This window comes from Anomaloglossus baeobatrachus, chromosome 2 (genome assembly GCF_048569485.1).
Source record: "Anomaloglossus baeobatrachus isolate aAnoBae1 chromosome 2, aAnoBae1.hap1, whole genome shotgun sequence".
Taxonomy (NCBI): Eukaryota; Metazoa; Chordata; class Amphibia; order Anura; family Aromobatidae; genus Anomaloglossus; species Anomaloglossus baeobatrachus.
In genome coordinates, this window is record NC_134354.1 from 592029097 (window position 1) to 592052096 (window position 23000).

The following is a 23000-nucleotide window of genomic DNA, read 5'->3' on the forward strand; positions in this document are numbered from 1 at the left end:
GGCTCTAAAAGTTGTTATTCGGAGGGGGGTTCTCAGGCTGGGAGAGGAAGGGGTGGGGGGCAGGGAGGAGCGGGGCTGTTGTCGCAGCAGTCTGGGGTTTCCCCTCGGTGCTGGACTGATTCTTGGGATCCCTGTGAGCAGCTCCTGGTACTGGCGCAGCCTCCTGTCAGTTTCAGCTCCCTGCAGGCCATTGGTGAGACAGTACGGGCAGTGGGCAGGCAGCAGGGTAAGCATGCAGGCAGGAGGAGGGGAGAAGCTGCTCTGCAGGATCTGTCATGACGAGAGGGAGGGGGCAGGGAGGAGGTGTGGGGCAGCAGATCCTGAAGGCACGATTGTCTGTAGATGAGCCTGCCATGTGCCTGTGAGCCTCGCCGCCTCCTCACTTCTACCTTATTCCTAGGATCGTGCCTTGTCTATGGAGCAGCTTCTCTCCTCTCCATAAAGTGCACACGCTGGCTGCAGGATCGCCACACCACACTCACTCCCTACTGTCTGCTGGAGGAGCCATGGAGAGGAGAAGTTCTGCAGATCAATGTCACCCTCTGTTGGAGGAACAAGCCCTCCCAGACAGGACTGCCAAGGGGGAGAAGAGCTTCCGCCTGTGGTATGTTGGGTGGTCTTCCCTGGACAGAAGGACAACTTTACCAATGCTGCCATGGCTGGTGGCAGAGATCCGCAGACGGGCAGAGAGGCAGGACCCCCCTGGCTGTGTGGCACCTTGCCGAGAGGTCCAGCTCCTGGTGGTTGCCCCCCACCTTCGTTGTGTGCCTGCTTTGAATGGAGCCAGTGGCAACACAGCAGTCTTCATCTTTGAGCACAAGGCACAGCACATTGCCCGCTTCATCCACAATAGCCAGGACCCCTCATACTTTGCCTACTTGATTAAGACTCAGCCTGACAACCCAGAGTCTGAGATGGCCTGCCATGTCTTCAAGGCTACTGACCCCAGCCAGGTGAGAGTCACAGGCGAACAGTACTGTACAGGTCCACAGGCGAGAAACACTAACTAAGGAGATTTCAGAAAACATGTTATGTAAATGATCAAACATTAGGTGACGTCCCCAAACATGTCTAGGGGGGCGTCTGCTCAGAAAGCGTGTGTTCCTATATACTTGTGTGACCGTGAAGTTCTCTCAGAGCGCCTGTTCTTAGAACGCCACGGTGTACGGCTCCGCTGTGTATTCTTCCTAGAAACTCACAAATAGATTGACACTGTCAAGGGGGTGTGCTCCTACATGATCTGTCAGCACTGATTGGATAATGTCACACTCCAACTCACCGCCCAGTTGTCAATTTCTTCACACATTTCTAGGAAGAATAATGGGGGAATAGAAATAGTGCAATCAGTGTTTTGTAAAAAAGATACTCCCAAGTTGTTATGTTATGGGGAGTATTAAAGTATTTCCCAAAAAAATAGACGTCACAAGAAGTGACAGGACCTCTTTAAATTCAACTTTGCCCTGTGCTAGTATTATAGATCCATAGATGATGTACGCAGGGCACTGTGCATGGCATGTGTGCCAGTTGTGGTTTAATGGACAACATGACACTATTCCGTCTGTTATTAAGAAGAAGGAAGTTGTGGTTGTGTCCTGGTATCCTGGTTGTCAACTGCTGTAACGTGTGCAGTGAGAGGAGATCAGAGCGCTACTACTCCTGGCAGGTTGTATAATCCAGGACATTACGGTGTCACTTTGGGGGTAACGTTCCACCAATCACCGTATTATTCCTTCTGGACCACATCACTTAGAAGTGTATATTGTAGAGGTGACCTGCAGGCCGGGAGAAACGAGTTATCACCTTCCCACCGGTTTGATAATAACTTGCTGTCACTGTGGATCTGAGCGCTGGGACCTGCATTGATTGTCAGTACGGGGAATTATTGTCCCCAGCGTGGCCCTTCTATCTCCATCACAGATTGGATGCCTGACTGTTGCTCTATTCATTCTCTATGGGACTACTGGAGAGAGCTGAGCGCAGCGCTCAGTAGCCACAGTGGGGATGAATGCAGCAGCGGCCGAGCATGTGCTCTGCCACTCCATTGTAACGGGGGGTAAAGTACTGATATCGCTAGTGAGCATACCCGCCCCCATCGGTTGTGCGACACGGGCAAATCGCTGCCCGTGGCGCACAACATCACCCGGACCCGTCACACTACTTACCTGCTCTGCGACGTCACTGTGACTGACGAACCGCCTCCTTTCTAAGAGGGCGATCCGTGCGGCGTCACAGCGACGTCACTAAGCGGCCGCCCAATCAAAGCGGAGGGGCGGAGATGAGCGGGACGTAACATCCCGCCCACCTCCTTCCTTCCTCATTGCCGGCGGCCGCAGGTAAGGTGAGGTTCCTCGTTCCTGCGATGTCACACATAGCGATGTGTGCTGCCGCAGGAGCGACAAACTACTTCGTACACCGATCAGCAGCGATATTTGAGAATGGACCCCCATGTCACCGATGAGCGATTTTGAACATTTTTGCGACGATTCAAAATCGCTCATAGGTGTCACATGCAAAGACATCGCTAAAGCGACCGGATGTGCGTCACAAATTCCGTGACCCCAACGAGATCACTCGGGCGATGTCGCAGCGTGTAAAGCCCGCTTTAGTCTCCCAAATGGGGCTGGTCCCAATAAGTTATCACCTATCCAAGAGATTGTTTGCTTTCATGGTTCAACCCCTTTAAAGTTTTATTGCCAATTCAAAGATCCTATCCCAATATGTAGTAGGTGTAATAATAAGAATATTACCAAATACCTCTAATTAGAAATGTAGTATTGTTCTTCTGATTAGCTATGTTGCTTACCTCGTGTAGGGCATTGCAGGACCTTAGGCATCCATGGTTATGACCACAAGCAACTAAATGTCACTATATGTGTGGTCATAACCATGGATATCTGAGCTGCAATGTCCTGCACATGAGGTAAGAGACATGGCTATATTAGGAGGACTGTACTACAGTTCTAATTGGAGGCATTTCCCAATATTATTATTATATTACACCTACTATATATTGGGATAGGATCTTGGATGTGGGAATACTCTTTTAAGTTATAGCTAAAACTGACAACTGTACTTGTCATTATCTATGCACCAAGGCACAAAATCTGTGAGCTAAATGTGGTACTGTGTGTTCCAGATGACGTTCATACTGTGTGGACAGTACACGCCTGGTCTATGGGGTACAAAACAAACACATCTGACATATACGTGTGACTGCTAACCACAAAGCTGCGCTGAGGTATTCTGCACACAGCAGCTGAGGTAACCGCGGCCTCGTGTGATCCGGCTGACAGAGACTTTGTTTTTAATTTGGTATCCTGTCAGTAAAATAAACTATAAAAGTATAACAAGCGGGGGACATCTTCTAGGACGCCTGCTGCCTGCAAAACCACAACATGGCAGCTCTACCTTCTGCCACTCCTGTTAGTGCCAATGGCTGACTGGGGAGGTAGGCCGCAAGCACCTGCAGGCACTCTTACCTGGCTGCGGCCTCTCACCACCAGGGACTGGCTCCCCCGGTTTGGCAATCGGTGATTGCTCCAGCAGTCAGTCTCCCACCAATCTAACATTGAGCAAGTGATCATTTCTTATTGTCGGATCACCCCTTCTATTGGCAGTAGTTGTGCATCTCCCTAGCCATTATGCCTATGTGACTAACCCTAGAGATGAGACTTGGGGTCAGACCCCCCATTATACATATGTGACAGTTTACAGGTTATCCGGGGGTCTCTAGTGTTTCCATAAAGTGTTGTATTCTCCTAGATTGTATGTGCCGCCATATAAAGTCAGTACACTATGGGTACAAGTCGCGGTCATTTCATGTGCACATTTGGCGATAGCGTTAGTATCTATTTACTGCACGTCTGACAGTCTGGAGACCTAAAACTGATTCAGCCAGCGCGATAGTGGACGTCATTGCTGGCTTTTTGGCATCTTTCCTGCTGTTATCATGTTAATGATTTTCAATCTTTTAATCACTGTGTGAAAAGCACACTGCAGTGCAGGCTAAACCCGGTGCTGCGCTCTATGATGAGGCTTTACTCGGCTCCGTAAGCCATGCCGTTATATAGACTTCTCAGGAATATATCATCCAGTCACTCTTGTAGTGACTATGGGGTTACCCACCTTCCCCATCATCCCCACTGTCACAACTGTTATTAGCACCAATGATATCTAGCGGAGCTGTGGCTAAGTGTCTGTACTAGACACAGCCAAAAAGAGAGGTACTGCAGGGAAGAGGACACAGCATTTAAAGGGATTGTCCATTGAAGAGAGGTTCTCATCTATGCACAGGATAGGTGATGACATACAGATCTGTGGGGGTCTGACCACAGGGACCGTCAGTGATCAGCACCCCCATACAGTGCACATGACTGACTATCGCTCCATTCATTCCCTATATGGCTGCTGAGCTCAACTTTTTACACTAACACCATAGAAAATGAATTAAGCGACGATCGGGAATATTATGGGGATAATGGAGGTAAACTGCCCCATTTTGCCAATTGTTGTGGGTTCCAGCAATCCATAAGTTGTTACCTAGCCTATAGGTAAGTGATAACTTATCTTCCCTTTACAAGCCCTTTTAAGTGACTGATCCTGAGAAGACTGCTGCAAGAACATGATGGCCATTTAGATGAATAGCTCTCTATGTAACACAAGGGCAACAAAGCAGCTATCAAATCTAGCTCATAGTGGAGAGTCCATGTGTGCTTCTAGGTGTATGGACATTATCCATATTATGCATGCTCATATACAGCCATCATATTACACAGCACTTTACAGACATTATCATCACTGTCCCCATCGTGGCTCGCAATCTAAATTCCCTACTATTGTGTCAGGAACCAGGGCACCCGGAGGAAACCCACGCAAACAAAGGGAGAACATACAAACTCCCTGCAGATAGTGTCCTTGGTGGGATTTGAATCCAGGGCCCCAGTGGTGCAAAGCAACAGTGCGAACCATCGAGCGACTATCTGTTCATTAGACCATTTCATGATTTTTTTTTTTTCTTGTGTGGGGTCATTAGACCAGTGAGCCCACAATCAAGGTGGCATGCACATTTGCCCTTCATTATTTCCTATAATGTGGAATAAATGCACTTGTGTGGCCATCTCTGTGTTGCAAACAGGGACGTGGGACAGTAACGCGTTACCCTCAGATGGAATCCATGGCATCTGAGCTGGGTATACATACTGAATAATGTACAGGCAGGCATTAATAGTAATGTAATAAGATAGGACATCAAAGGTGGATATGAATAACTGCACCCTTGGGATTTAGGCCAGATTCACACAGCGCTGTTTTATACAGTTATGGAACCACAAATAAATTTACATTCTAAAAGAAAGAAAATGTGAAATACAGGCCAAATACTTCTGTTGTTTTATGGAAAACTATACTGTGTGAACCTGGCCTTAGGCTTGTCCTTAGTGCATTGGCTTCTGTCTCCTTGTATACCAGACACAGCACTTTGCGTCTGGCACTGGCTGTGACTATATACTGAGCAGCACATCCACTAGGTGTGAACAGGTGTACGCTGAAAATTCAACAAAGTTACAAAAATATGTACAGCAGCACTCTGAAAAGCTAAAATATGTAAATAGAGGCGTATTGGATAGGGTCCCGGCAAATAGAGATGCGCCTTGTCGTTGGCTGTCGGGCTTACACGAATTGGCCAATTTGTAAACCAAGTATCTAATTTTCTCCAAAAGCAGTAATGCAGTGCCAAAATACCTATACGCAATGCTTACATACTTTAGCTTTTTAGAGTGCTGCTGTACAGATTTATGTAACTATATTGAAGCTCAGTCACATTACTTTGAATAGGACTGAGTTGTTCTCAGGCCACATTCAGATTTTTTTTTTTCATATGAGAAAGACAGACCCTTTTCATCAGCCTCTTGGATCAGAATTTCATCCATTTTTGGTCCATGTGCCTGATTTTACTTAAGTGTAACATCCATTTTTCTCATATACAAAAAAAAAGCTAAAACCCCCTCTAGGCACCTCCACTTGCCAATTAAACAGTAAATAATGGACAGCACTTAAGTGACACACCCATTGCATCCCTATGCTGTCCGTTTATTTGACGGACCCATTCATTTGAATGGATGGTTTTGATCTTCATATTAGTCAATGTTCAATCTCTATTGAGAGCCTGGTGTGGGCAGCTTTCTGGACTCTGCTACACGACTAAAGCTAAAAGTTCAGATTGTGTCAGAACGACTGCAGCCAGTAATCTAAAGGCCCCGTCACACTAAGCAACATCGCTAGCAACATCGCTGCTAACGAACAACTTTTGTGACGTTGCTAGCGATGTTGCTGTGTGTGACATCCAGCAACAACCTGGCCCCTGCTGTGAGGTCGTTGGTTGTTGCTGAATGTCCTGGGCCATTTTTTAGTTGTTGCTGTCCTGCTGTGAAGCACAGATCGCTGTGTGTGACAGCGAGACAGCAACAACTAAATGTGCAGGCAGCAGGAGCCGGCTTCTGCGGAGGCTGGTAACCAATGTAAACATCGGGTAACCAAGAAGCCCTGTCCTTGGTTACCCGATATTTACCTTCATTACCAGCCTCCTCCGCTCTCACTGTCAGTGCCGGCTCCTGCTCTGTGCACATGTAGCTGCAGGACACATCAGGTTAATTAACCCGATGTGTGCTGTAACTAGGAGAGCAGGGAGCCAGCGCTCAGTGTGCGCTGCTCCCTGCTCTCTGCACGTGTAGCTGCGTGCGCTGGTAACCAAGGTAAATATCGGCTACTGAGCATGTGCAGTGGAAAAAAACGCATGCGGCGGCCGGATGCGGTTTTTGCCACAAGAAGCCGCATGCGGCGTCCATAGGCATGCATTGCAAATTGCGCCGCATCGGCCGGATGCGGCGCGATGCAGTTTTTTTTGCTGGACAAAAAAACGTACCAGGCAACGTTCCGGCTAAATGTGCCGCATGCGGCAAAAACCGGACGGAACGCAAGCCCATGTGGCACAATATGGCACTAATGTAAGTCTATGCAAAAAAAAACGCAACCGGCGGCAAAAAAAAACAGTTGCGTTTTTTCTGCAAAGCGCCGGATTGTGCTGCACAGGAAAAACCGGAGGTGTGAAAGCAGCCTAACAAATTTCCTATCATATTGGTAAGTGATGACTTACTAATGGAGAAAGAATAGAAGATCCAGCAGTGAAGGGATTTCTAATAAAACATTATTTTTATTCCATGTTGCTGTGCTAATGTAACATCTGAACAGGAGCAAATGATCACATCTACATGTTGCAGTAGTTAAACCTGTGTCATGGCAGAGTGTACACAGATTAACCCAGCAGAAAAAAAATGTAAGGTTTCTATCTGCTATCAGGACACAGATACCCCAAATGATTACTAAAATGAAGGGCCTGTGGTGCTTATAAAAGAACCTTGTTCCTTCGTGTTCTGTTAATTTCATGACACTAATCAACTTAAAGGAGTTGACTGTTTTTCATTAAAGGGAATCTGTCAGCAGCTTTTTTGATATGTAATCTGGAAACGTAGGGGTAAAAACACTAAATTCACAGCGTTCTGACGAAAAAAAACCAAAAAAACCCCAAAAAAACCCCCACACTAAATTCAGGGATGTGTCAATTATCAGGCTGTGTGCTGTTGTTTACTTATAAAGAAGGTTTCATCAGCAGGACCTTATCACTGCTAAGCAGCTCTCTATAGACAATGTATGCAGAGAGCTGTGGTGTGGGCGGAGTTAATTTTCTCAGCTCTGCTGCATCTAAGAACTCTGATTATGTCTCTACAGCAGCACTCGGTGAACTAAGTGATACTTTTTTGTTTAATTGTCTACCATGCAGTAATGACAAAGCGGGCTGTGCTGACAGCATGGGAGAGAGCGGACCAGTGGTGTGAATATACAGCTGATCCGCACTGTCAGTTATCAGGAAGAAAGAAACTGAAACCAACCCCAATAAGGCCAATAATGAGTGAACACGCAATCCTGATTTTCAGCCTATGTGGAAATGGCAGTGATCATCAGACAATTAAACACTCGTTCGTCAGGTGGTTGGATCGTTTATGTGCTTAACAATCATTGTTATTGGCAGCACATTGCTCCATGTCGATGGGAGATGTGGTGCTGACACCCTGACACTGGATGGGACAGAGCTGTCATACTAACGATCGTTCTGTTCCCATCAGACCAATACAAATAAGCCAGTAAACAATCCACTGTAGCTGATTAGCACTGGTTATTGTGGCAAAATGGGCCTCTCTAATGGTCCTTTAGAATGTGACATTACCATACAGCGTGATGTGAGCTGGGCTACATGGGCAATCTTCTTGTAGCAGTAAGGTATTGGATTCACAATTCTGTAGAGTGCCTAATTCTAGAGGATGAGTGAAGGTCCCAACACTGACATCTACAATGGCAGCAGACACTACACCGTGAATTGAGCCATTCTGTTCAGCTCCATTCATTTGGGTGACATCTAGCCGCTACCTGAGCGGTGGGAGTACCTGGTGTCAGACCCTGGTGTCAGACGCTCGCCGATCTGATATTAATGATACATCCTGAGATGGGCTGATCAATATCACTTAGGCTGCTTTCACACTACGTTTTTTTAACATGCGTCATGAACGTTTTTTTAACACACAAACGGATCCAGTGTAAATGCGTTTTCATTTCAACACATTTGCAATGGACTCGCGTCAACATGCGTTCACATGCGTTTGCGTGCGTTATAGTGAGGATCCAGCGACTTGCTGTTTTTTTTACTTTTTTCAAAAACGCTACTTGTAGCATTTTTGAGTTGCGTCCAAATACTGTTTTTCACTGGATCCTGACTATACTGCACGCTGGCATGCTGATAGACAGGATCCTGCTTGCTCTACTGAGCATGCCCAGAAACCAGCCTGGCGTGATCAGTCTCTCTCTCCCCCTCCCTCTCTCCCACTCCCTCTCTCTCCTCTCCCCCCCCCCCGCCTGAGAGCGGCGGACGCTCGTAACCAAGGTAAATATCGGGTAACCAAGCAAAGCACTTCGCTTAGTTACCCGATGTTTACCTTGGTTACGTGTGTAGGGAGCAGGCAGCCCGGCTCCTAGCAGTTACGGACGCTCATAACCAAGGTAAATATTGGGTATCCAAGCAAAGCACTTTGCTTAGTTACCCGATGTTTACCTTGGTTACCAGCGTCTGCAGCTGTCAGATGCCGGCTCCCAGTCTATCACGTACAGTTCCCCTCACTCCCGATCACATGACTTCAATGCCCGGCCATAAACTTCAAGTGACAGGATCTTGCAAAATAACACTTGCGTTTTTCTTTGTAAAAACAGGATCCACTTTTACAGCAAAAAAACGTTCATGACGCATGTTAAAAAAAACGTAGTGTGAAAGCAGCCTAAGCCAGACATCCCCTTTATGCTCCATTGCCTCTCATGGTTTTGTAGAGGAGTGGCATGCGACTACAGCTCTTAGATCTACTAAATAGTGCACATAACTATCCCTTTCACCCCAGAGGAGATGGGTGTGAAAACATAGGGGTGGTGACATGACATGTGTAAAGGCGCGTTTACATTTCTGTAAGAACACAAGATTTATTACCATTTTTACAACTACACAGTATAGACTCTTAATAGGTAGGAACAGAGCAAAGTTGGATGTTCCACCCTAGTGAGAAGACTGTGGATATAACGCCATAATTACAAGGCATAATGGTGATTTTCTATGTGAGCCACACATCGTAATTTACTGTATTCATGTGATGACGTGATCTCGTGAAGGATTTCTGTTGTGAAGGATCCAGTATGTTGAAAGTCCACTTTTGGGCCATGTTGCCTCCTATGCCTTTATTTTTTGGCTTTCATTTTTATAAAAGCCTGTTTATGTAAAGTGCCTGTTCCTTTAATTGCTCCGCCCTTTATGAAGCCTCGTGATTATATGCTGGTATATATTAGATTGCTCTTTTTCATTTCATGAGTAACTGCTAGATAAGAATCCAAGGTTTGGAGTCTGGAGGCCTCGCTAACGCTGTCTGCTTCCAGAATGTGGAAATTTCATTGCACAGTGAAAGTTCAAGGGTACACAATGAAAAGCGGGACTGCCAAAGCAGAACTCTATGTGTTGCCTTGATCTGTGCACATTTTTCTTATTTGTCTTCATATTTTCCAAGAACGAGTTCAGTTTGCATTTGCAGAAAGCCATATTTAGCCTTGTGTGTCAAAAATGTGGATAATGCTCGAATTAAAGTGGTTGTACCAAGTTACTAAATGAACCCCTACTGATAGGATGGGAGATAGCAATGATCTCTGGGTGTCTGAGGAGCCCCCTCTGAATAGAGCGAAGGTCGAGTATACACACCTCTTCGTCTTTCATTTTTTATCGGACCACCAGAGATGGCAGATTGCTACACTCGGCCATCTCCAACAGATACATTTAAGGCCTGAAACACACATTCGTGAAACACGTGCGTGTTTGGTCCGTTTCCGTGTATACTGGCCAAACGTGCACCAATGTTATTGTATGATAAAAGCTCCACGTGCGTTTATGATGCATGTCCGTTTGTCCGTGATCCGTACCTGTGTGCGTTTTGCACAGCAGCATGTCCGTTTTCTGCACGCAACACGCAGCACGGACCCAATGAAAGTCAATGGGTCTGTGCGCACGTCCGAGTGCCACGGACGCATCTCTGTTTCCTCCCTGTACATTTTGTGCTTTTTTCATGTGATGTCGGTCTTTTTTCTTTTTCTGTTTCGTTCTCTCCCTCAGTCCGTCGGTCGGTCTCTATGTCTGTCGGTCGGTCTCTCTGTCTTATCTGTCCCTCTCGCTGTCTGGCGGTCAGTTCCCCCCCCTCTCTCATACTTACCGTTCCCCGATCTCCGGCGCGGCGCTGCACGGCTGTTATAAAAACTTCGGCGGCTTTTACTATTTTGAAAAAGCCGGCCGCCCATTAATCAATCTCGTATTCCCTGCTTTACCCGCCCACTGGCGCCTGTGATTGGTTGCAGTCACACACGCCCACCACGCTGAGTGACAGCTGTCTCACTGCACCCAATCACAGCAGCCGGTGGGCGTGTCTATACTGTGCAGTAAAATAAATAAATAAATAATTAAAAAAACCGGTGTGCGGTCCCCCCCCATTTTAATACCAGCCAGATAAAGCCATACGGCTGAAGGCTGGTATTCTCAGGATGGGGAGCCCCACGTTATGGGGAGCCCCCCAGCCTAACAATATCAGTCAGCAGCCGCCCAGAATTGCCGCATACATTATATGCGACAGTTCTGGGACAGTACCCGGCTCTTCCCGATTTGCCCTGGTGCGTTGGCAAATCGGGGTAATAAGGAGTTATTGGCAGCCCATAGCTGCCAATAAGTCCTAGATTAATCATGTCAGGCGTCTCCCCGAGATACCTTCCATGATTAATCTGTAAGTGACATTTAAAAAACACACACACACACCCAAAAAAATAATTTATTAGAAATAAAAAAACACTAACAAAGTCCCTCATCATCAATTTATTAACCCCGACAAAGCCCTCCATGTCCGGCGTAATCCACGGACCTCCAGCGTCGCTTCCAGCTCTGCTACATGCAGGTGACAGGAGCAGCAGGATACACCGCCGCTCCTGTCAGCTCCACGCAACAAATGAGGTGAGTAGCGCGATCAGCTGCTGTCAGTCAGGTACCTCGCGGCCACCGCTGGATCCAGCGGTGGCCGCGGGTAACCTCAGTGACAGCTCAGCTGATTGCGCTACTCACCTCAGTTGCTGCGTGGAGCTGACAGGAGCGGCGGTGAGTAGCGCGATCAGCTGAGCTGTCACTGAGGTTACCCGCGGCCACCGCTGCATCCACCGCTGGATCCAGGTAACCTCAGTGACAGCTCAGCTGATTGCGCTACTCACCTCAGTTGCTGCGTGGAGCTGACAGGAGTGGCGGTGAGTAGCGCGATCAGCTGAGCTGTCACTGAGGTTACCCGCGGCCACCGCTGCATCCACCGCTGGATCCAGGTAACCTCAGTGACAGCTCAGCTGATCGCGCTACTCACTTCAGTTGCTGCGTGGAGCTGACAGGAGCGGCGGTGTATCCTGTCTGCCGACATGTATCAAAGACATTGTGCATCACACACACACACGGAACATTTTACACGGACAACACACACACATGTCAGTTATTTCACTCACGCACACACGAACATTCCACACGCACATACGGTTAGCATACGGGATACACACGCTGGCCACACATACCATAAAAACCGACCTAAAAAACGGAAAACGGACCCGAAAAACGGCCCTTATCACACGTGCGTGGTTTTAACGGATGTGTGTTGGAGCCCTTAGGGAATATTAGGCTATATGCACACGCTGCGATTTTAGTGCAGTTTTGTTGTCAACAAGTTCTGACTTTTAATTTCCCACCAAAGTCTATGAGAAGTCAGATTTTCTGTGCGGACGTTGCAGTTTTTTGTTTGCAGTTTCTTTGTCAAAACCATCTGACAAAAAAGAAGCGGCAAGTTCATTCTTCTTGCGTTTGTCATGTTTTGTCACCCGTTGAAATCAATGAGGGGATGAAAGCGCATGGCAACATGCATGCTATCAAATTTGTGCGTTTTGCATATGTTTTACTTGCGTTATTGTCACAAAAAACTCAGGTCACCCACATTGTTCCAGAATAAATTCATTCTCTCTCTCTCTGTCTCTCTCCCAGCGCTTCATACTGACCGTTCACCGGCGCCGCTGTCACACTGCTCCTGTAGCCGCTCATTCTTCTTTCAGGGCCGCTCATTAGCCTCATACACATTCACTGCTTCCCCTGCTCAACGGCGTCTGTGATTGGTTGCAGTCAGATGCGCCCCCACGCTGAGTGACAGCAACCAGTCACAGACGCCGATGGGCGGGTCTATATCGTACAGTAAAATAAGTATTTTAATGAAACCTGAATACGGTCCCCCCAATTTTGATACCCAGTTAAAGATAAAACCCCACAGCTGGGGGCTGGTATTCTCAGAGTCTGGAGGCCTATGATTATTAGGCTGTCCGCAGCCTAAAAATATCAGCAAGCAGCTGTCCGGAAATGCCACATCCATTAGATGCGACAGTCCTGACACTTCCCGGTGGCCCTGGTGCGGTGGCAGTCGGGGTAATAAAGAGTTAATAGCAGCCCATAGCTGCCATTAAGCCCTAGATTAATCATGGCAGGCGTCTGAGACACCCCCTTATCACTAATCTGTAAGTGAAAGTAAATAAACACAAACACCCAAAAAATCCTTTATTTGAAATAAAAGACAAAAAAGCCACCCTCTTTTACCAATTTATTAACCCCCCCATACACCCCTCCAGGTCCGACGTAAACCACATGAGGTCCCACGGCACTTTCAGCATTGCTACATCTGATGCTCACAGAAAGTGCCATAGAACAAGACTGCCCTCTGTGAAGTTCAGGCCGCGACTGAAGTGAGTCGTGCGATTAGTGGTGACATCACTCAGGTGAGTCCTCCACCTGTGGCTCATTTCAGTCGCGGACTCTAGAAGACATGTACTCCCGCTGTGACCGCAAATCACACGAATGATGTCACCGCTTATCGCACAGTTCACTTTGCTTACTACGTGGAGCGCACTGCGGCAGTCATATTCTATGCCGCTTGCTGTGAACATCAGATGTAGTAGTGCTGGAAGCGTCATGGGACCTCTTGTGGATTACGTCGAACCTAGAGGGGTTTATGAGAGGTTAATAAAGTGGTGAAAGAGGCTGGCTTTTTTGTCTTTTATGTCAATTAAAGGATTTTTTGGGTGTTTGTGTTTATGTACTTTCACTTGCAGATTACTGATGGGGGGTGTCTCATAGATGCCTGTCATGACTAATCTAGGGCTTAGTAGCAGCTGTGGGCTGTTATTAATTGCTTATTACCCCTATTCCCACCTCACCACGGCAACAGGAAGAGCCGGGTCCAGCGCCAGAACTGGCGCATCTTATGGATGTGCCACTTCTGGGGCGGCTGTGGGCTGTGATTGTTAGGCTGAAAAGGATGAAATAACCATGGCCCTTCCCACCCTAATAATATCAGCCACCCAACAGTCTGCTGTACTATATATGTTTTATCTATCTATCTTAGCTATCTGAATTATCCTATCATACTTTGTTTCTCCTTTTAAAAACACAGTAACAAAATAAGGCAAGAACTGTAAGATAATATCTAGGCCATACAGTGTAATATTAAAGGCAACACTCACAACAGTAAGTACATCAGAAAAACCTGAGCACCAACAAAGTAACAACCAGTCAATCACACCAATCATACATCATCATTCATATCCGCCAAACTCTCCTCGCCACCACAATGGCTGAAGCTCAAAATGTACATTGTGTGTACCCATATCCACACGGCGGGCATCATTATGTCCACACAATGCATCTATAGCGGAGTCAATCACTTTCAACCATATTCTGGCTTTTTCTAATGTATAAGCACATTCCTGTTAATCTCTAAATACTTTATACATTGGAACATATTTATTAGTTTTACCGCAAATTGAACTTATTGTATTGGATGAATTCTGAAGAATAAGGCTGTGCGCACACAGTGCGTTTTTAGTTTGTTTTTTTTTTATACGTTTTCTGGTGCAGTTTTGTCATAAGCAAATTCTGATGCCAGCAAAGTCACTGAAAATCCTGAAGTGTGGTGTAGATATTGAGGGGTTTTCCTTGCAGCATGCCCATTCTTCAGCATTTTTGCCAGTAGTTTTTACCATTGAAAGAAATGCAAAAAAACGTGCGTTTTTTTTAACTGTTTTTCCTGTCAAGAGATGCAGAACTGGTGCAGAAATTTCTACAACCAAACACTCAACTTGCGCACATAGCGTTACTGACAGTGAATGGGGTTTCTTAAAATGTAATACCGTAATTTCACAGTTGAAATTTGGCAAACATTCTAAGTTTTGTGTGCACCCAGTCTAATTCCCCCAGCTGTCCTGTATTACTGGATCACCCCCTATAGAGGAAACATGGGCTTTAGGAGACAGTCATAAAACGTGCTCCGTAGCTGAGTGCATGGCGCATGCTGTGTTTGCTGAGTGGCTAAATAAGTGCTGTGATTTAATAAGTAGCTGTCTGGAAGCGAGATGATTTTTCCTTGTGCATGGCTGGAAGCAATGATGGACACTGGCAGCCGGGGTCCAGTAGATAATTTACTGATACACAGCCATAACTTCTGCAGACTGTTTATCTGCGTCAGCCCGGGCAGATAGTGGCTGGAAACCTGTTTTGCCAACTACGCCACGACTATCGTTTGTGTAACTTGTTTGTTGCTTGTGTACATTTATCTATACTTTTGACATTGAATAAAACAGATTTCTACATGTTAGTGGTAAAGCTCTGTTCACATTAGAAAAAGGGGGAAAACTGTGGAGGAGAAAAAGCGCAAATAGGGTCTTATCTGGTGGATGAGGGGATACACGTGAAAAGACAGGTACTCACCTGTTCCGGTTGTGACAGGCACAACTCCTAAGCAAGCATATAGGCAGATTATGCGGTAGTGGTCAGCAGCAGCCCCGATGGAGACATGTAGATCACAAGATGGGTAAGAGAAAAAAACCGGGTTAGATGCTGCGCTAGAAACCACGATTCCAAGGGATGTGATAAAATCCTTTCCTTTATTGGCACGAGTCAACGCGTTTCGAAGGCATAGCCGCCTTCTTCATCAGGACAAGACAGTACAAGAAAAGAACAGCATCTGCAGATGCTGTTCTTTTCTTGTACTGTCTTGTCCTGATGAAGAAGGCGGCTATGCCTTCGAAACGCGTTGACTCGTGCCAATAAAGGAAAGGATTTTATCACATCCCTTGGAATCGTGGTTTCTAGCGCAGCATCTAACCCGGTTTTTCTCTTACCCATCTTGTGATCCACATTAGAAAAAGGATTTTTCTTAAGGAATCTCTTGAGTCTGAAAGATTAGCGCACTTGTGTTCAAAAAACGCACCAATAACGCACCGAAAACTGCATGCGTTTTTTATGCGTTTTTATGTGGGTTTTTTTTCCGCAGGTTGGTCCCTGCAATTTTTTACCATTATCTATGGCAAAAAACGCAGGTACCTGCAGAAAAGAAGTGACATGCTCATTCCTTTTCTCAAGAAATTCTGCAGAAAGAATATTATTGAGAAAAAGCGCAGTGTGCGCACAGATATTTTTTTTTCCCATAGGTTTTGCTAGGGAATGTCTGCAGAAAGGTTACAACCCTTTTCTCAAGAAATCTCTGCAGCAAAAACGCAAAAAAAAGCGGGTAAAAACGCAGTGTGTGAACAAGGCCTTAGATTAATTGGATTTCCACTACTTGAACAACCACTACTCCTTCCCCTTGTGCATCCCCACAAAAATAAATAAGCCTATACTCACCACACAGCCCCCTCGATACACACACATCTCACATCCAGCCTGTATTACAGGAAGGGAACTCCTACAAAAGCAACTTCTGAGACTTGGATCAGACTGTAAAATGCATATCGGAGGGTCAAAAATGAATGAAGAAATGAAGATCGCAAACTGAAACTTAGTGCAATTTTATTAAAGGGGTTTTCCACTACTTGGACATCCTTCTCATTCACCTTGTTTGCCCTCCTAAAAATAAATAAGCCTTTGCTCATCTCCGGTGCGGCCGTGGTTCCAGCAATTCATTGTTTGACCCCGCTTTATGCAGTTTGCAGCCTGATCCAAGTCTCAGAAGTTGCTTTTGTAGGAGTTTTCCTCCCTGAAATACAGGCTGGATGTGAGGTCTGTGTGTATCAAGGGGGCTGCTTGCCTTTACTTGCTATCATGTATCAGAACCACACCAGAATTAAACTTGCTTCTGCTTTGTGTGTTTTCCTCCTTGTCTCTGCTCTCCATAAGACTTTACACACTTTCTCCCCTCTCCAACGCAGACCTGTGAATAACCTCCTTCCGCTCTCCTTTTTCAAAGTCATATGAAATTGCTGGATTGAACCATAAATAATGATGCCTTGTTTCTCTGATTTATACAGTAAAAACCTTGAAAGCATAATAAATCTCTTTATTGTGCAAAATTTCATTGAAAATATTAACACCTGAAATGCCAGCTGATCTGGTGGAGGTGATAGAGGGGGAGGAAAGAGTTAATCCACATTCCATGTGTTTTTGGGTGTAACTCTTGTGCAATTAATATTGACAGTCTAAACATTTCCCTCTTTCTTGCAGATAAGACACTGACAGAGTCTGGCATTCACTTTCCCAAGCAGCTCCAGTCCTGCCAAGTCTTGCATTATGCAAATGCAGACAAAGGAATTTTTTTTTTTTATTGAATTAAAAGGCATTTTGCACTTTTTGTTTCCAATGTTGCCTCAGAGTTACACTCTTAATTCATTACTATACAATGTGATTCAAAAAGAATGGTGCAAACGTAAAGGCCTTTAATGGTAAATGGCCAAATTAAATTAAAGTAAACTGGCATAGCTACCCGAGGAACCAAATGTAACCTGTGCTTCTGTTGTGTGACATCGAAGCAAGAAAAAACGTTTTCATTTCTGACATTTGCAAGAGCGAGGTCTGTTCTGACAGTGCAGAAAACTTTCAGGAATACATTTGATAATTGTGCTCTATATAGAAACTGAATTTCACGTTTGGTGCGGAAATTCAAAACCACTGGGTATTTATGTCACAGAAAAAGTCCGGACGACCCAGACACTTCAGAAGAGACAGTGAACGGGTTTCGAGCCGTGTATGAGCCTAGTCCTAGAAAGACAACCAGGCTGACTAGTAAACCGCCTAGAAATCTGCCCTGTCACCGCCGGTGCAAATCACTGGGAACAGTCATAGTTTCTAGATAAATTTAGATAATGTCTTTTCTCATTAGTAAATTTGTGTCATGTTCTTTTGCCCCATCCTGTTTGAATCCTATATATAATGTATATTAAATACAAAATAATGAGTGTGCATAGTTTTTGAGGCAACAATTAATTTGCACATGTATTATGCAACTAAATGAAAAATGTTAATTTTCCCATCTCAGTTGTTTATTTTCATCTGTTAAAGTGAGAATAACCAAATGTACAAAAATACATTTCTTACGTTTAAAAAAAATAATAAATCCGTGACCAATATAGCCATCCTTCTTTTCAATAACAGTCATAAGCCGTCCATCCATGGAGTCTGCCAGTTTCTTAATCTGTTGACGATTGTTTTGGTTTGTGTTTATTGGGCTCTTCCCAGACTAAAAATAACAGCCTGCAGCTGCCCTTGAAGTGGCACATTACATGAGATGATTCAATTCTGGCACTTCGCCTTGGCTCTTCCCGAAGCCCTGGTGTGGTGGATATCTGGGTAATGATAGTTGGGATTGATGGCAGCTGTGTAGTGTCAGCTGGCCTCAAGCCCTGGTGTTAGTAATGGAAAGGTATGTGGAGAGGTGTCAGATACCCCCTTTACTAAAAAAATCCATGGATGACCGCCGTACAACAGGCATTCAGATATAGTCTGGAGAAAAACAAAAACAAGACGCTGTCCCTTGTTAACCAATTTATTAGAGAGCAAAGTTCCCGTTTCCGACGTAGTCCAGCGGTTCCCACAGCATTCCTCAATTACATGGTTCAGAGGCTGTGGGGCCTCAGAACAAGGCTCCATAGCCTTTGAGTAGCAGTCAGTCCCAGCTCACTGTACGTACCATGATGAGCATTGATGTCAGGCATGCCACCCCTCAGTTTCCCTGGTCTTGCGGTGTGCAACAACAGTAGAGATACAGAAAGACATGATGCAGAGTAATCTAAGTGGTAAGCATAGCCTCAGGGCTCATGTCCGATAGTGTATTATGGCTTTGCACAACCCGTGAGTTCATTCCCTCTTCAGTGTCCAGTAACTAGACCATAGGCCGCCACATGAGACGGTGTGCCACCTTATGATCGCACTCTGTCAGAGTACCATGACCACTATCTTTTTTCTCCAAGTCAATGCCACTCGATCTCATTGTCCTTTTCAACTTGCTGTTGATTGTCTTACGCAGACTGAGATCGATGGCACTAGATGACGTGGGCAGTGATGGGCTTTAGACAGGGTGTGAATAACAACCGCCCCCTTCTCTGTCACCATAGCTGGTAATTATGGAAGTTTCATGTACCGTCATTTAACCCTAGCTGGAAAGGTGGGAGCCCCTGTAATCTAGTAGCCCCTCACTACTTGGCAGTGACATCCTTGCAGCGTGGTGATCAGTGCCATCTGCTGACTGGTTATTTCTGGCTCATGTAGCAGGTAAATGAGGGAAGACAGAACGTGCTGAACCTTTGTCTGCTTTTAGTCAAACCTGCTCTGCACAAACGTGTTTATACAGTGCGGACTGCCCGGCTCCTGATCCCCAGAGCTGACAGGCATGTTTTCATCTGCTTGTCTTTCTTTCCTGGTGTCGGGAACAGAATACATAGGAATGAACATAATAAAGTGACATCTTTATCATGCCACTGACTCGTGAGATCAGCGATTAAATGTGTCACATTCTGGAGAAACTCGCATTATTACATGAAATATCATGGTAGATATTTTCATACAAGTCAGGGTAATTAGAGACTTTTCGACCATAGCTCCTGTTTAATAATTTTTGTGACCTTTTCTAGCTGAGGTAACAACTGATGTAAAATGGATATAAAAGACGTACATAACTCCCATACATTTCAATGGAGAGTGACTGTGGACCCAAAGGCGATTGTCTGTATAAGCTGTCAGTCTGCAGTTTTGTCATAGAGAAGAAAGGAGCGCTCAGGTGAGCTCTCCTGTGTATGAGGCCGCTGGCTGAGATGGGGTCGGGCGACGGACTGGCCAAAGTATCGTTCGGCTGTCAGCCATTAATGTACATGAGCAGCTCTTTTTTATTGGTTTTGAGGTATGGTCTAGGGGAGTAAAGGGGTTTATTTGATCCCTGGTGGAGGGTAGTGGAAGGGACAGTGCTACATACCTGAAATCCAGTAGATCACGTACCTCTCCAAGCTCTGCATTGTGCTGTCTATAACAGGATAATGAATAATGATAGTTTAGTGTCCTGTTTATCCAAGATGTATAGCACACAGTTCTCTATGTGACTGGGTTATGATATTTCGGGGTGCTTTGCATTTTAAAGGGAACCGGTCATGTCACCAAATGCTATTAGCCTGCACATAAATAACTTTCTAAAGCTGCCCAGCCACCACACTGATATCCCTGCTACCGGGAGGAAATTAACTTTATTCCTCTCAGTAGCCTCCAGCTTTCAGTTGTAGAGGTCGGTGCAGCTTAAGTCACTGCTGAGTACATAGTGAATGGCAGCTCTATCTGCGCTCCGGCACTGGTTGACACGCGGCTTAGCATTGCATCACTACAGAGCCGTCTCACTCAGTGCCCGAGCCGCTACTCAATATGTACTGAGCGGTGACTGAAGTTGCACCAACCTCTTTGACTGAAAGTAGGAGCCTGCCGGTAGGAATAAAGTTAATTTCCTCCTAGCAGCAGGGCTCTCAGTGCACAAATCTTTAACACTAGCAGTCCCAGAAATTTCGAGCTCCCCCCTGAAGTCCCGAAAGAGGGTCAAATGACCCTTAGTCCAAACTGAATAGAACTAACTAGAAACTAAATGGCTAAACTCAACAACCTCCTGTGGTGCGACAGTAATGGCCTTAATTACAGAACAAAAGACGGTGATTATAGGAAGTTAGCTAAAATCCTTCAGGTCATTCGACCCGTCTCTGGGTTCCAAAGGTAGAAATGTTAAATGACCCCTCTCTGGGACTTCTAGTGTTAAAACGCTATTAGCCTGGAGATTGACCCCATGTCTGCCAGTTTAGCAGTTGGGAACCTGAGAGGTTTGTTTTTAAGATGAACATTAATTTTGTCTGTTCTCCTTGATTTCAGCTCTGGCATGGAATCCACCATCCAGAGTTGCCACTATCATGTGACATACGCCACACACAGAAGTGGAGATCCTGACAAGTGATGGACTGTAAAAGTCCGGATCCGCGTGGTTTATTATTTTATTTTATTTATGTTTCAAACTTACCAGAGTACAGGCCCTATGCCCAGGATTCTGGATTCGGCAACTCAGGAAATAAACAAATAATAAAGGAAAAATAAAAAAACTAATAAAGCAAGTGCTTTATACTTACCGAGGCTCCAGCGCTGCTGTAACTGCTCCCGCGTCTGCCCATTCACATCCGGGGCTGCGCATTAGGCTCATGCCTATGCACTGCTTTCCCTGCCCGCCAAAGTCTGTGGTTGCAGTGAGATGCGCTCCCAGCCTGTGTGGCAATGTGTCTGACGCTTCCAGTCACAGGCGCTGTCTGCAGATCTATATCGTACAATAAAAATAAATAAAATATTTGGTGTAGGGTCCCCCCATATTATGATACCCAGCACAGACAAAGCCTTTGACTACAGGCTGCAGCCCCCAGCCCTGCACTTATCTAGGCTGTGTATCAAAATAGGAGGAACCGCATGCAACGTTTTTTTAATTATTTAAATAAATAATTTAAAAAAAAAAAACAGCGTGCGGTCCTCCCAATTTTGATACCCAGCCATGATAAAATATGGCTTTATCTGGGCTGGGTATCATAATATCGGGACCCTACGACAATTTTGTTTTCATCTATTTATATCTTTTTATATTACAATAGACACATATAGTGTATGTGATTGGAAGCAGTCAGACACACTGTCACTCCGGGTGGGGGCGCATCTGACTGCAACCAATCACAGATGCTGGTGGGCGGGGAAAGCAATGCTTATGCAGGAGCCTATTGCGTGGCCCCGGAAGTGAATGGGCAGGCGTAGGAGCAATGTACAGCCGTGACAGAGTCTCGGTAAGTGTAGCGTGCCTGCTCCCACCCCACTATCCCTTCTACCAACATTTTTAATTGCTTGATTCTGGTTCTCATAGCCTTATATGGGGACCGGCACGGCCCGGAACCCAGATTTTAACAACAAGATAACTGGGTCCCGCAGGTCCCAGATATCTGCGAGTCCGCTCATCACTAATCCTGACGTATATCACACAAAGAAGCACCAGCAGCAATGGGACAGTATATAGCCGTGATCGCAAAGCTTGCATTAAACCACACCACACTTCATGCTGCTCAGTGCATCTAAATATGAGAAAATTGGGAAAATGCTACAAACCAATTATCAGATTTATCAGATTCTGCTTTTGAATTTATGAAGCCATTCTTTTACTTAAGATGTGGTGCAAGTGTTTGTAAACAGTGAATGCACATTAAAACCTTCATTGCACGGGGTTTGCACATTCCACAGTGCTCTGGTTACAACTTGTGTTAATGCATAAATCTGGTTCCATACGGTACAAACCTGTGTCCGTAAATGAGTAAATGTGCCTAACCCCAGTGACCTGAACATGGCTAGACTTTTATCATAGCCTCTGTTCATTCTAATGGCTCCTGCTTTGCACTTCTGTATTTAAATCCTAGTTATAAGTAACATATCTAAGGCTGTGAAGTGCAGTCCACCAATGTACGGTAAGTGGTGCCTATATGTACTCAGGGCAGGGACATCAAACATTACAGTATATACCGTAATCTAAGCATTCCAAGCCTAAGGGCCGATAGCAAAAAGTAGTAGGATCTCGTCAGGCACCTTGAAGGCAGTGCTATGTTGTGAATGTTGGTATTTATAATATTCATTGTCCTATTGCTAACAATTCCAGCAATGATGTTTTATTGCTCATCTTAAAATTCCCTGATATGACCTTCCCCATTTCAAGGGTTGTTGAATAAGAAAGTTGTGTTTGAGCAGAAGGGCCTCTGACCAGGGCAAGATCTCAGAGGAGCCGTCATTTATCGAGCCAGTCAAAATGAGGTTATTAAGTAGGTAAAAGGATTTCTTGGGACGTTTTCAGACAGGTTACATGGTGTAAATGCCTAGTTACGTAGGCCGATAATAATCAGTGAATGTTCACAATAACACTTGTTCCCGATCATTCATCCGTGAAAAAATGACACTGATCAGCCAGAAAAACAAGCAAAATGCCAGTTCATTGACTAATTTGATTATTTTG

The 23000-nt window shown here is 45.4% G+C and overlaps 1 protein-coding gene across 2 annotated transcripts in view; it reads left to right on the forward strand.

Annotated features, from left to right (window-relative positions):
• The first annotated feature begins 294 nt into the window (after positions 1-294).
• Positions 295-23000, forward strand: part of TBC1D4 (TBC1 domain family member 4) — a 193571-nt gene continuing 170865 nt past the window's right edge. For both annotated transcript variants that reach the window (XM_075336810.1, XM_075336811.1), the window contains exon 1: positions 295-953. In XM_075336810.1, coding sequence (XP_075192925.1) covers positions 507-953 — 447 coding nt within the window. In that variant the 5' untranslated portion in view covers positions 295-506. The remainder of the gene's footprint in view (positions 954-23000) is intronic.